The following is a 12346-nucleotide window of genomic DNA, read 5'->3' on the forward strand; positions in this document are numbered from 1 at the left end:
TGAAGCTTCTAGATTCTTCTCAACACAGTTTAGCAGCAACAACGGCCCCTACACCGTCCAGGGCAGGAAGCATGAGGAGGCTGAGCCCCTCAGTCAGCGGGGCATACAACCTCCTAGGGCCTTCATCCTGGGATTACAGCAAGCACGTTTCAACCCATATGCTATCGCTGTTCAGTTGTGTAGCGGCTGCCCACACATGTGTCGAGAAGGATTCTGAGACCTTATCTGGACCTATGAGAAAAATCACTCTGTGATCCATTAGCAATGTCTGCCCTGGGCACAAAAGGCCCATGTGTCATGTTTGTGTTAGGTCAGCCTCAGAGAAAGGATCTAGTGTCCCCTATCAGGAGAAGCCCTGCAACCAAGCTGACCACTCTGTTGCTCATTTAACCCCTAAGCTCCTGCCTCAGTTTCTATAATTAGGACCGCACTAGGGCTGGACTCTTGACCATTGCAGATCCCCTGACACTCTGTCTAGTTCTTCCCAGTCCTAACCCTGGGAGGGGGCAGCTGTGTCCTGTCCCTATCTCCCCAGCCGAGGCTACCGTTCTGCTTCCCCCCAAATAATCCACGCAGAGCCTCGGAGCCATCTGGGTTAAACTATTACCACCATCAGATCCTGATTCAGTGCTCATCCCCAGAACAGCCTCCTCAGACATGAATGTGGCCTGGTGAAGTCTGAGGTAGCCGCTCCCTTTTGGATGCCAGGCATTGGATGGCAGCTCACCCACCTCTTGGGGACCTGCCCAATGGCTCCGTCAGTATCCCCATCCCTGGCCCTTCCCCCATGGCCTGTGCCACTGAGGTCCCTGGGCATCATGACATTATGGAGAAGGCACACTGGAGACAGACAGAATTGGCCTGAACTGGTAGATTAAGTATTCAGATTCACCCTTCCCTGTACCCATGTCCCTTCAACGTGACTTTGCGGGTCTTTCCGTCAAGAGGTAGAATCTATTTCCCCACCCTTTGATCAAGGCCGGCCTGTCACTTGCGTTCACAGCAGAGTGAAGCAGAAGGGATGCCGGGCAGTGACCTTGAACACTTCCACATACATTCTCAGAACCCTCAGACCACCATGGGAACACGCCCAACCTGGCTGGAGGATGGATGGCCACAGGGAAGAGAGCGAGGTCACCCCCCACCAAGGCCATCCTCGCTGGACCGGCCAGCCGGCAGCCAAACCATGGCCGGCCACAGACACAGGAGCTCATGGAGATGGGCCGAACCCGGCCCGGGTTAGCACCACTGCCCAGCTGACCCAAAGATTTGTGAGCAATAATAAACAGTGGTTGTTTTAAGGCCCTAAGTTCGGGTGGCTTCTTTTGCAATAATCACTACTATGCTATTTTTACCATTTCCTAGCTTTGGAACTTGGGCAGTTTATTTAACTTTTCTAAGTCTCAGTTTTCTTACCTGTAAAGGGGACAACAAAGGCACTGACCTCGCAGACCCGTCGGGGGGACTAATGAGGCAGGGATGGAACAGGACTCAGCCCAGCGCCTGGCGCGCAGAGAGAACCTAGCACACGCTAGTTATTGTCCTCCCCGCAGCAGGCTGCCCTTCTGGTCCTTGCTCCACCCCTACCAGCTCACCTGGCTCCCCAGAGCTCACCTGAAGCGTAGCCAATCATGAAGAGCAAGTAGACCAGCAGGAAGCGGAAAAGGTCTTTGAAGAGGATCTAAAGACCCCAGTGGGAATATGGAGACAAACATGAGACACATGGTTTCTCATTTTCCTGACTTCTCCATCCCAAGGGTTCCCACCTCCACCCTTGTCCCTTCCCACCTCCACCGATGTCCAGACCCTCCCTGCAGCCCCCACGGTGCCCCGTGGCCTCAGGGCCGAGGGTACCACCTACACACATAATCTGCACACATCCTGTGTGTGGCTCCCTCCACGGACACATGGTCCAGAGGGTTCCACAGCCCATACCTTCTGGATCATGATGCTATAGGTTCCCGTCAGCTTCAGCCCGCGGGTAAAGTAGAGGGCGTTCATCCAGCCCAGGACCAAGGCAAAGACCATGACAGCCAGGTAGGCTTCAATTCCCGCCAGGTAGAGGGCCGCCGAGACAATCACTAGCACGGAGTAGATGAAGCTACAGGCAGCAGAGACCACAAGAAGACCCAGAGAGGAGAGAGGCCAATGAGGCACCAGAGGAGGAGACATGCCCCCAAGCCCTCTGGGGGACCAGGACATCCCGATGCCTTCTTGACCCCCCAGAAGAGAAACAAAGTGGATTCACTGGGTGCCCCAGCATTCTATTAACCATGATGTTCAATTAGCTGGCCACTAATGTGTGTGCAATGGCCCTGAGGCCCTAAAAGATCCCAAAGTGATGCCCTTTGGAATTGCTAGAGAAAGTGGTGTTGAGGGGAGATTTTGTGGCTAAGTGGATTTCATCGTTCTCTAAGAAAAAGGGAAAAGATGTCGTGCACATGCAGCAACTGCTCCCGTGCCCCAGGCAGACATCATTAATCAAGCGCAGCACTCTTCTCATGGCACTCCTGGCAGACATTAGCAATCAATCACCAGGATAAGAGGTTACATTACTTCTATATAAGGTGCATATGGCAATAACTCTGTGGCAACCAGAATCTTGCTTTAACCAGAAGACTCTATTGCTTGACATTGGTCTTGTCCTGACTTTGGGCTACAGCCATCAGGGCTGGGTGAATCCACTCCTAATAGAGTCATCTCCCCCCAACCCCTGCCCCCAAATCTGGATGACGTCCCAACCCCAATCCCACCTTCCTCACCCAGAAGCTGGCAGCCCGGGGACCTCGACTCATTAGAGGGGACCTCTACTCACTAGAGTAGCTGGAAGGAGCCATCAATGAAGAGAGAATTCACTCCTGGGCATTTCTTCATGAACAAGTCTTTGATCTGGAAGAGGGGAGGAGGCAGGTGAGAGGGGTGGAGCTGTCAGGAATGCAGAGGGGAGGGGAGGGAAGGGGAGAGAGGGAGGCAGAGTGTGGTCCAGAGACAAGATGATGGGCTCTTTTTTTTTTTTTTTAAGATTTTATTTATTTACTTGAGAGAGAGAGAATATGACGGGGTGAGGGGGGACGGGCAGAGGGAGAGCAGACTCCAAGACCCCGAGATCATGACCTGAGCCGAAGGCAGACGCTTAACGGACTGAGCCACCCAGGCACCCCAAGATGATGGGCTCTTTTCTATTGGGGAAAGAGGAAAAAGCAGAGAAGGAGGGTATAGGCCTGGAGGAGGTGACAGAGGAAGGGAGTGGAAGGGGGAAATAAAAGGAGGAAGGAGACGGGCAGGGTGGGTGCAGTTGCGGGCCAGGCACTCACATTGGTGAAGAAGAACAGGATCCCGGTGAAGAGCGTGATGATCTCGCCGGCCAGCCTCAGGTAGTCCACAGTGGTGTGGTAAGGGTACGGGGGCTGGTGGGCAGACGGCACGCATGTCCTCACCCAGCCCCTCCAACATCCGGCCCCGGATCCAGATGATCCCCAATGCTCCCCAAACATCTGGATCCTGTGGATCCTCTTCCTTCACTCTCTTCCCCCCTAGGTGCGGCGGGGGGGGCGGGGAGGGGGACACCTCCCCATCCCGTTCCTAAGCTCTCTCCAGTCCCTCCCACAGGGGACACCCCCAGAGGAGGACCCAGCTGTGCCCCGGCTCCTGTCCAGCTCCCGGCCACTCACGGTGCCCTCCAGCGGCTGGTAGTAGGCGGTTAGGGTAAAGATGACCATGGCGCACAGATAGGAGACCACATTAATGTAGAAGGACACAGCGCCAAACTTGCGCCACTTGTCCCGCAGCAGCTCATTGATGGGTTCCACGGCCAGCATCTCGTGGCGGTTCTGTGGGAGACCCGAGCAGGGGCCACGTGGGATCCAGGCAGGCCGACTGCAACACGCCAGCCCCCACCCTCTGCCCCAAGAGCACCTTCTCCTCCTAACCCACTCTTCAGCGACACTCAAGGATCCACGGGGAACTGGATGGGGATTCCGAATCACCCCCACACTCCTGGGCTCAGGATTCGAGGCTCTGCCCAATTCTGCCCCGACTGACCTTTCCAGGCTATTCTGGACTCGAAGGACCCAGAGCTGGAAAGCTATTCTCATGGTCCCCACACTCCAACCTGCGGATGGTAGGTACCAAGCTGCTGGTGGCAAAATCACCCAGGTAGCTTGTCAAAATATATAAATCCCTGGGCTTCAACCTCAGAAGTTCTGAGTCAGGAAGCAGGATGGGGAAATTTAGCCCCAGGATGATAGACACTGGATTCACCATAATTCTCCGACTCTCCCCCGGGGCTTTGAGGGGGAGGGAAGCCATCAATAATTGAGCCCCGCACAATAGTTCTCTATACAGATCCCCGGGCAGACACTACCAATCAATCAAAGCTTGCACCAGAGATGCTAAACCTCCCACCGCCCCTGACCTAAATCAAGTTAGTCACTAATTTCAAAGATGAAGGAAGTGAGCTCCAGCAAGGGAAGGCATCTCTCCAAGCTCACGGAGCCGGGGAGGGAAGGGAGACCTACACCCCGTCCCCAGCATCTTCTGCCCCATTTGTACAGCATCCTGTCCCGTTAATGACTTGAGTTTCCTCATAAACATGGATTTGTGCAACAATGTAGCCACAGAGATGCCATTGCAGTGTTATTCCTGATAGTTAAAGGCAGAAACGAACCCAAATGACCAAGAATAGAGGAGTGGTTAATTAGAATGTGGTACATTTACTCGCAGCGATGATATTGCAGAAGAATATTTAATGGTGCAGAACGATGTTCGCGAAATACTGCTAAGTGAAAAAAGGAGCTTTCAAAACTTCATCTAACGACTACTAATGATAATAGCTGACATAGAATGTTTATTCGGTGCCAGACTGTTCTCAAAGGAACTCACTTGGTCCTCCCAACAACCCTACGGGACATGAACTATCCTTATCCCCATTGTGCAACAGAGGAAACTGGGACTCAGAGAGGTTGGGTCACTTGTCCTGAGTCACACAGCATGTAAAAGTTGCAGAGCCCCTCCCCGTGCCAGGGTCCTTTCCCTGCTCTCAGCCACCCCCATCCTTCCCTAGGCTCTGTCTCCTGCCCTAGCGCTCACCTCGATCTTGCTGTTATACACCAGGATTTCCAGCACAGAGGCCTCTTCCCCACACGTGTCCAGGGAGGAGAGGTCATACAGCGAGGAATACACCGGCCCGTAGGCCCAGTCCTTGAACTTGCGGGACAGGTGTCTCGTATCCTCATGTGTCACCTCCCGGCGGATGATATGTTGAAAGATCTGCACGGCAGCGGGAAAAGGGAGGGTCAGGGGGCCCTGGGGAGGGCCCTCACATCAGAGGGACCCCAGGGGCCCATCACAGCCCATCTCGGGGCAACCTCCCAAGAGAGCAGGATGTAGCGGGGAGGAAATATTTACGGAACATGCCCTGTGTGCTCACATCATCTTGTTCTTACTCTTACCGTCTTGGTTTTCAGAGGAGCAAAGAGAGGCTCAGGGAAAAGAAGGGTGCTCCCTAGGGCCACACAATCAGCTGAAGCCGGACTGAACCAGGCCAGCCTCAAAAATCAGAATCGGAATGAGTATCTTTTTTATGTAATTAAAACAACAGTGAATGGATCTTCTTAACATGTTAAATCTAGGAATAATTGTTAGATCCAGTCCTTCCTGATGCCTCTATCTGCAGCTTACCCCCAGGGAATACTGAGGAACAGAGAGGGGGTGGGCATTGCCCAAAGCCACACAGGTTAGTAGGGCAAAAAGCCAAAATTTAAACCCGGGCTTTTTCCATTACCTCAAGACTCTTTCATAAATTGCGATTTTAGTAGCTTTTGCTATGTTTTTAATAGAACAATAATAATCCCTGCCATTTACCGAGCACGTACTACCCATCCCAGGGCCTTCATTAAAGAGCTTGACGTGGATCACCCTATCTAGTTGTCACGTGGTACCACGGGGTGCTGTTTTCATCCCCATTTTGCAGTCGAGGACACTGAGGCACAGAGGGGCGAGGGGAGATGCCTGCAGTCACACACTGGGAAGCGGCTGAGCCAGGCTTTGGACCCAGGTACTCCTGACTCGGGAGCACTGCAAGCTTGGTTCTCAATCAGGGCCATGGTGGCCCCCAGGGGATAATCCCGCAATGTCTGGAGACTTTTGGGGTTGTCACAGTGGCAGGGGGTGCCACTGGTCTCTCAGGGTTTGAGGTCAGGGATGGAGAGAACCTGCGCAGGGCTGCTCGGCAGGTTAGGGGCTAAGCTAGGACCCTGATAGTGGATTATAGGGGAGTATACAGGAGTGGGGCCCTGGGACTCGGATTTCTATCAGTGGCTTGTCCTAGCTGGCGGGAGTGGGGCATGATCATCTGGTGGCATGGGATGAGGACAGAGGCTCTGGGATGAAGTTGAGTAGCCTGGCTGGACAATAGGGAGCCACAGAAGGTTCTTGGGGCAGGACAATGTGGTTGGCATGATAGGAGGTGGTGTGCATATTAATAATAATGAATGCTAGCAGTCGCCCCTCCAGTGTGTGTGTGTGTGTGTGTGCGCGCGCACGGAGGGGCAAGAGTGGGGGGGCGGGCTGGCCGTGCCCCCCCAGCCTGCACGCACCCCAATCTTGCCCGTCTTGGCCGCCATCATGAGGGGCGAGAGCCCGTCGTTGTTGAGCACGGCCTCCAGGTTGCTGCCGGGGAAGAGGCGGGCACACTTGAGCAGCAGGAGGTCGTACATCTTGGTGACGAACTTGGTGTTCTCGCGGGTGTTGTCGGCGATGGCCACCAGCGCGTGCAGCACCGTGTTGCCGCGGGAGTCCTGCCGCCGCATGTCGGCCTTCTTGTGCGGGTTCTCCGTCAGGTAGTTGACGATGTGGGGCTGGTTGGTGCAGGCCGCCAGCGACAGGGGCAGCTCGCCTGCAGGAGGCAGGGGGAGGCCAGTGAAGGGGGGCGCCCGGGATGGGGAGGGGCTCTGCCCGCGGATGCTCAGGGGACAGACCCGGGGACGCCGGACACAGTCCACACATTTCTGTGGGTGACGTGCCAGAGGTGGGGTGTGGCCTTGCGATGTGGAGGCCGTGAGGGATTCTTTGAGGGACTTCGTCCCTGAACTTCAAATAACGTGTGCCTTTAAGCAGGGGTGAAGTTCAGCTGGGACATGGTGGTGATGGGGGGGTGGGGCTCTGCAATCAGACCCCTGGCCCCAGCTTCAGTGGGACTAAAGGACGAGCATGACAAGGTGCCGGGTGCACCAGAGGCTGACCACCCATCACAGCCCCGGGGGCTCTCACGATCCCCACAGTACAGATGGGAAAGTTGAGGCTCCAGGAGGCCAGGTGATGCTCTACTCCTCATAAGCAAGACCTCGGGGACCAACACCGACATGCGAGCAGAGCTCTAGGTATCTGGGGAGGGGCCGGGGCTGTGGACACCACCACGTCCCCCCAGCCCCCACCGTCCTCTCCTCACCGAAGTAGAAGTAGCCTCCCTCGTCCTTGGGCTGGAAGAAGCGCCCCCGGGCCTGGGCATGGACATCAGCTCCTTGGGCCACCAGGAGCTCCACGTAGTGTTTGCAGCGCCGCTCGATGGCGATGTGCAGGGCGGTCTGACCTGGGGAGGGGGTGAGGGACTGTCACGGGGGCGGGGGGCAGAGGCTGGACCAGGCTTGAGGGCAGGGGCTGGGGGGCTGCGGAGTGTGGAAGTCAGGTGGGGGCTGCAGCCCCAGGCCTTGGCCGGCTCCCCCCAAGGGCAGCAACGGAGCTCCAGACGCCGCCCGGGTGTGGAATCTCTGCTGCACGAGGGCCTGACGAGCTGCCTCGTGCAGGCAGGACGCGGACTCAGAGGAGATCCCACATGTCAGATCCCAAGTGTGGGAACCTGTCCGACTCACAGGAGGCTTTAATCCAGGAGGAGACAAAGGCATTGTGGCCCCACAGAATTTTGGACTCAAGTATAAAATTCACAGACTTTGAATCTTCATATCTGGGAATCGGAAAGGTCAAGTCTGAGTCATAGAATCTCGGAATTTAGACCCGGGGAGGTGGGGCTGGTGATACGCTTGTCTCTTAGCACTGTTGGCCCATACGACTATCATCATAGAGCCTTAGAGTATCCGGAGCCATGGCATCTCAGGTCCCTAATGCCAAGTTCACGGATCATTAGAACCATTGGAAGGGGGAGTCATTCAACGATCAGTCCCTGGACGTGTGCCGGCACCTGGGGCGTAGGTGGAAGCTCTTGGGGTGGCGTGGGGGTCAGACGAGCAAGGACAGCGCCCCACCGCCACCCTGCGTCACCCCTGCCCCGGCGTGGGGCCCCACCTCGGTAGTAGATGTCCCGGAAGGGCGAGTTGATGAACTCCCGCATGTTGCCCGTCCGCTCAGCGATGTCCAGGAGCACAGGGATGGTGTCATTGCGTCCATTGCTCAGATTCAGCAGGGCCTTGGGCAGGCAGGTCTTCCCCGTGGACGGCTCTGGGGGGGACACACATACAGGATGAGGGGCGTTCAACCCATGGTATGGAATCACTGGGCAGCAGGGGACAGGGCCCTGGGGCCCATGTCACACCTCCCCTCTGAGCCCATTCCCTACCTGCCCCTATGGTGCTGAGGGGGTCCAACAAACTCAGGGGGGCAGTTCTTCAAACTGTGGGGAAGCCACAGCCTACAGAGATTGGGATTGACCAAAGCATAATTTGAAGGGAATTTTAAAAATCAAATAAATGGTGGGGAAGCCTGGGTTAAACAAAGCCAACCATATTTATTTATTTATTACAGGACTTATCAGAGCCTTTAATATGCTAATGGTGACTGGGAAGCTCTAGAAGTCAGACACAGCAGGCAGCGTTTGCCATCTACTTGAACAGAGGATCTCCTTCCCATGAAGCATTTACACCAGTAAAATTACCTTAGGAGGGGCGGGAGAGGGCTTTGGGGGCCCCACAGATGCAGCAGGAATGGCACTGAAGGCCCGCCATGAGCCTTTTCATCTCGATGTCAGAAATCTCTCATGAAGCCAGTCTCCGTGTGGCACAAACGGGTCCTTAACGCTGCCCACGGACGCTCGCTAAGGTCCCTGTGCAATTTTCTTTCCCTTATGTTAATTTTTATGGTTACACGACTTGATTTATATCTTAAAAGAACGAGTCAATGAGGGGCGGCTGGATGGCTCAGTCGGTTCAGCGTTTGACTCTGGTTTGGGCTCAGGTCATGATCTCAGGGTCCTGAGGTCGAGCCCCGCACTCAGCAGGGAGTCTGCTTGAGATTCTCTCCCTCCCTCTGCCCCTACCCCTTCCTCCTTCCCCCCCTCAAATAATTAAATACATCTTAAAAAAAAAAAGTACGAGTCAACGGAAAGAGAACGCCCCTGTGAATCAGGCACAGGGCAAAATCATGCTGGGGGCTCAGGAACGGCAGAGCAGGAATGGGATCAGGAACAGGAGAGGCAGGTGGGAGACGCAGGTGTGAGTGGAGACGCCTGCTCTGGAGCCAGGCACCTTAGGGTTCGAATCCTGGCCTTACTCCCGATTCCTGTGTGACCCTTCCTCTGCCTCAGTTTCCTTTCTCGCTAAATTGAGGCCACAGAGGAAATCGAAGAGCTAATAGATGTTTGTTGATGAGCCCAGCGCCAGGCAGGTAAAAGTCCTCAGTAAATATTCTGTTGCGGTTATTATTCCACAAGAGGTGCTTTAGGAATTTCTCCCTAGATGCCAGGAGTCAGTGGGGAGAACAAGAAAGATTCACAGAGACCTGAATTCCAGTCCCGGTGCCCCCAGGACTGAGGTCTCTTGGACAAGCCTGGTCCCCGATGAGCCGCTTCCTCCTGTACCCCTGGCGCCCAGCCCAGAGTCACCCAGGAGCTGTACCTTGAATTGAAGGAAAAGCGGACTCCAGTTCCTCATCTGCGTAAGTGCGGGGTGGGGGTGCCCCGAATGCCAGCCAAGGGCCCTGGAGATTCTCTCCAGACACACCCACACTCGGCTCTAGCCTCGAGGAGGTGTCAGTCCATTTCCTAATTCAGGCAGCTTGCAACTCTCCGTGCTCCCTCCCAAAGCCCACTCCCAGCCCGCATATGTCCCCTCCTCAGAGGATGGTGTCCCCCTCCAGCCAGAAACCTTTGTGTCACCCTTGGCCTTGGCCTCTCTTCTCCCCCACATCCCTCTCCGACCAGCATGTCCTATTCAATCCCTCCACCACTCCCCATCTCCACTGCCACCACCCTGGCCCAAGACACCTGCCTGGTTTCCACCAGTCTTTCTGGGTTTCCTTCAATCCACATAGCAGCTGGAGTGGTGACCGCAGAGTACGCTGTTGCAGTGAGTCACAGGGCCTTTGCACATGCTGTCCCTTCACCCTCCCCCCGGTCCTTCCTCCTTTTCTTTTATACTTTTTTTTTTTTTAAGATTTTATTTATTTATTTGAGAGAGAGAATGAGATAGAGAGAGAGCATGAGAGGGGGGAGGGTCAGAGGGAGAAGCAGACTCCCTGCTGAGCAGGGAGCCCGATGCGGGACTCGATCCCGGGACTCCAGGATCATGACCTGAGCCGAAGGCAGTCGCTTAACCAACTGAGCCACCCAGGCGCCCGTTCCTCCTTTTCTTTTAACTGGTTAACTGCAACTCATTCCGATTCAGCTCAAGTGTCACCTCTTCCAGGAAGCTCTCCCAGATTTTCCTGACTAAATCAAATCCTCCAACACAGCCGCTTGTTGGCACACATTACAGTTTATAACTGTTTTTATTTCTGTGATTGCTTGATGAATGTTGATCTCACCCAGGAAACTGCGAGCAACTTGAGGACAGGGTTGTGTCTGCTTCATTCACCGTTGCTCACCCCATGCCCAGCACAGCACCTGATGAGCTGGTCACCACAGGTAATTCCAAACCACAGATAACCCAAAGTGGTTTGTGCGGGGTGTGGAACCAGACCTTGAATTTGGACTTCCACACCCCCAGACCCAGGCTGTAGCGGGGTGGGAGGCTGCCAGCCTGGGTCCTGGGATGAAATGCCGAGAGCAGCATCTTCCCAGAACCGGGGAGGGACACGCAGTTCCAGGACTCGGCCACCAGGTGGCGAAGTGGCTCTGCCCACGGGAGCTGCTGGGGGGGGAAGCGCCCTAAATGAATGCCAAATTGGAGGGTGTCAAACTTTGAGGGGTGGTGGTCACAGACTCCCCTGAGAATCAGATGAGCTCATGAGCCTCTGGCTAGAACAACACACAGGGGTGGATCCAGGTTTTTCAGGGGCCTCAGACTTACACGATTTCGGGGTACTGTTTATGAAATCAAATATGCAATTATGAATTCAAAATTAGTTGCAGGACCTTAGAAGGGGCCAGAGCAAGTGAGCAGCCCTACAGCTTACTTAGCCTTATGGGCCTCTTGGTTAATCCCCCAATAATATGCACAATTCTCTGCAGTTTCAGGGACCCCCACCCCCAGCCCGCCGCCTCTGCTCATGCACACGGATACGCTCGCCTGGGGGCTCCTGGCCTAGGCGAAAAGCCCCTGACTCAGTCGTAAACCCAGGAGAAGCTGGAGCCTTGGAAGCCCAGCCCGGAGCTGAAGACACAGGGGAGGGGTTCGCTCTAACCCCACACTTGTCCCCATCTGTGCCGACTGCCCTTGGGGGTCAGGAGGGGCCGTTTGGCCAAGGGCTTGAATGTGGGTCACCTCCAAATGAAATGGCTCCCGTAGTCACTGAGACCCTCCGAGGGCAGGGAGGAGCCCCGAGGGGCCACAACTCTAAGCTCGTGCCGCCAACAAGCCACACCGTCCGGCTGCATGCCGTGAAGGAATATTTTTGCTAAACCCAGGAATTCTCTTCTGACAGTCATGACACTGCACTGTATTGTGTTGGTGTTCAAAGGATCTGGTTGGTGAAAAATATACCGCTGGCCAGGTCCCCCTGCTTTAGCACTGAATTTGGCTGAAATACTTGAAGTCTCAAAAACACCCCTCCCACCCCCGACCTCCCCGAAGCTTCGTCAGCCCCGAGCGGTAGACTGCCGCCGGCCTCCTCGAGACAGGCTCTCCTCTGTAACAGGTGCCGCAGTTCTTAACATTTTATGTTGATTTGTGGGGTCGTTTGGCCAGTTAATTATGGCTCCTGACCCTGGTACCTGGCACATAGCAGGTGACTGACTCGGGCCAAGGGGCTCAGAGGCCAACTTTGCCAATTTGCAGGGAAGGCCTGGTGCGGTGGAGGAAGCTGATGCTCTGAGGTGCAGGTTGGAGCCAGACAAGGCTGGGGGGGTGAGCTCTCTGGGCCGGGAGAAGTCGGGGCGGTGGTGACTTGGGCTTCAGCCTAGGGAGGGGAGCCCGAGAGCTGTGTGGGGGTGGGGCAGAGCCCGGGAGCAGAAGCAGGAATA

The 12346-nt window shown here is 55.3% G+C and overlaps 1 protein-coding gene across 1 annotated transcript in view; it reads right to left on the reverse strand.

Moving 5' to 3' along the window:
* TRPV4 (transient receptor potential cation channel subfamily V member 4) overlaps positions 1-12346 on the reverse strand; it is a 36372-nt gene that overhangs the window by 4685 nt on the left and 19341 nt on the right. The window contains exons 4-12 of the mRNA XM_036085934.2: positions 8299-8451; positions 7448-7588; positions 6597-6895; positions 5089-5268; positions 3672-3830; positions 3315-3407; positions 2816-2889; positions 1936-2101; positions 1615-1681 (exon numbers count right to left, since the gene is read on the reverse strand). Coding sequence (XP_035941827.1) covers positions 1615-1681; positions 1936-2101; positions 2816-2889; positions 3315-3407; positions 3672-3830; positions 5089-5268; positions 6597-6895; positions 7448-7588; positions 8299-8451 — 1332 coding nt within the window. The remainder of the gene's footprint in view (positions 1-1614; positions 1682-1935; positions 2102-2815; positions 2890-3314; positions 3408-3671; positions 3831-5088; positions 5269-6596; positions 6896-7447; positions 7589-8298; positions 8452-12346) is intronic.

This window comes from Halichoerus grypus, chromosome 13 (genome assembly GCF_964656455.1).
Source record: "Halichoerus grypus chromosome 13, mHalGry1.hap1.1, whole genome shotgun sequence".
NCBI classification, from domain to species: Eukaryota; Metazoa; Chordata; class Mammalia; order Carnivora; family Phocidae; genus Halichoerus; species Halichoerus grypus.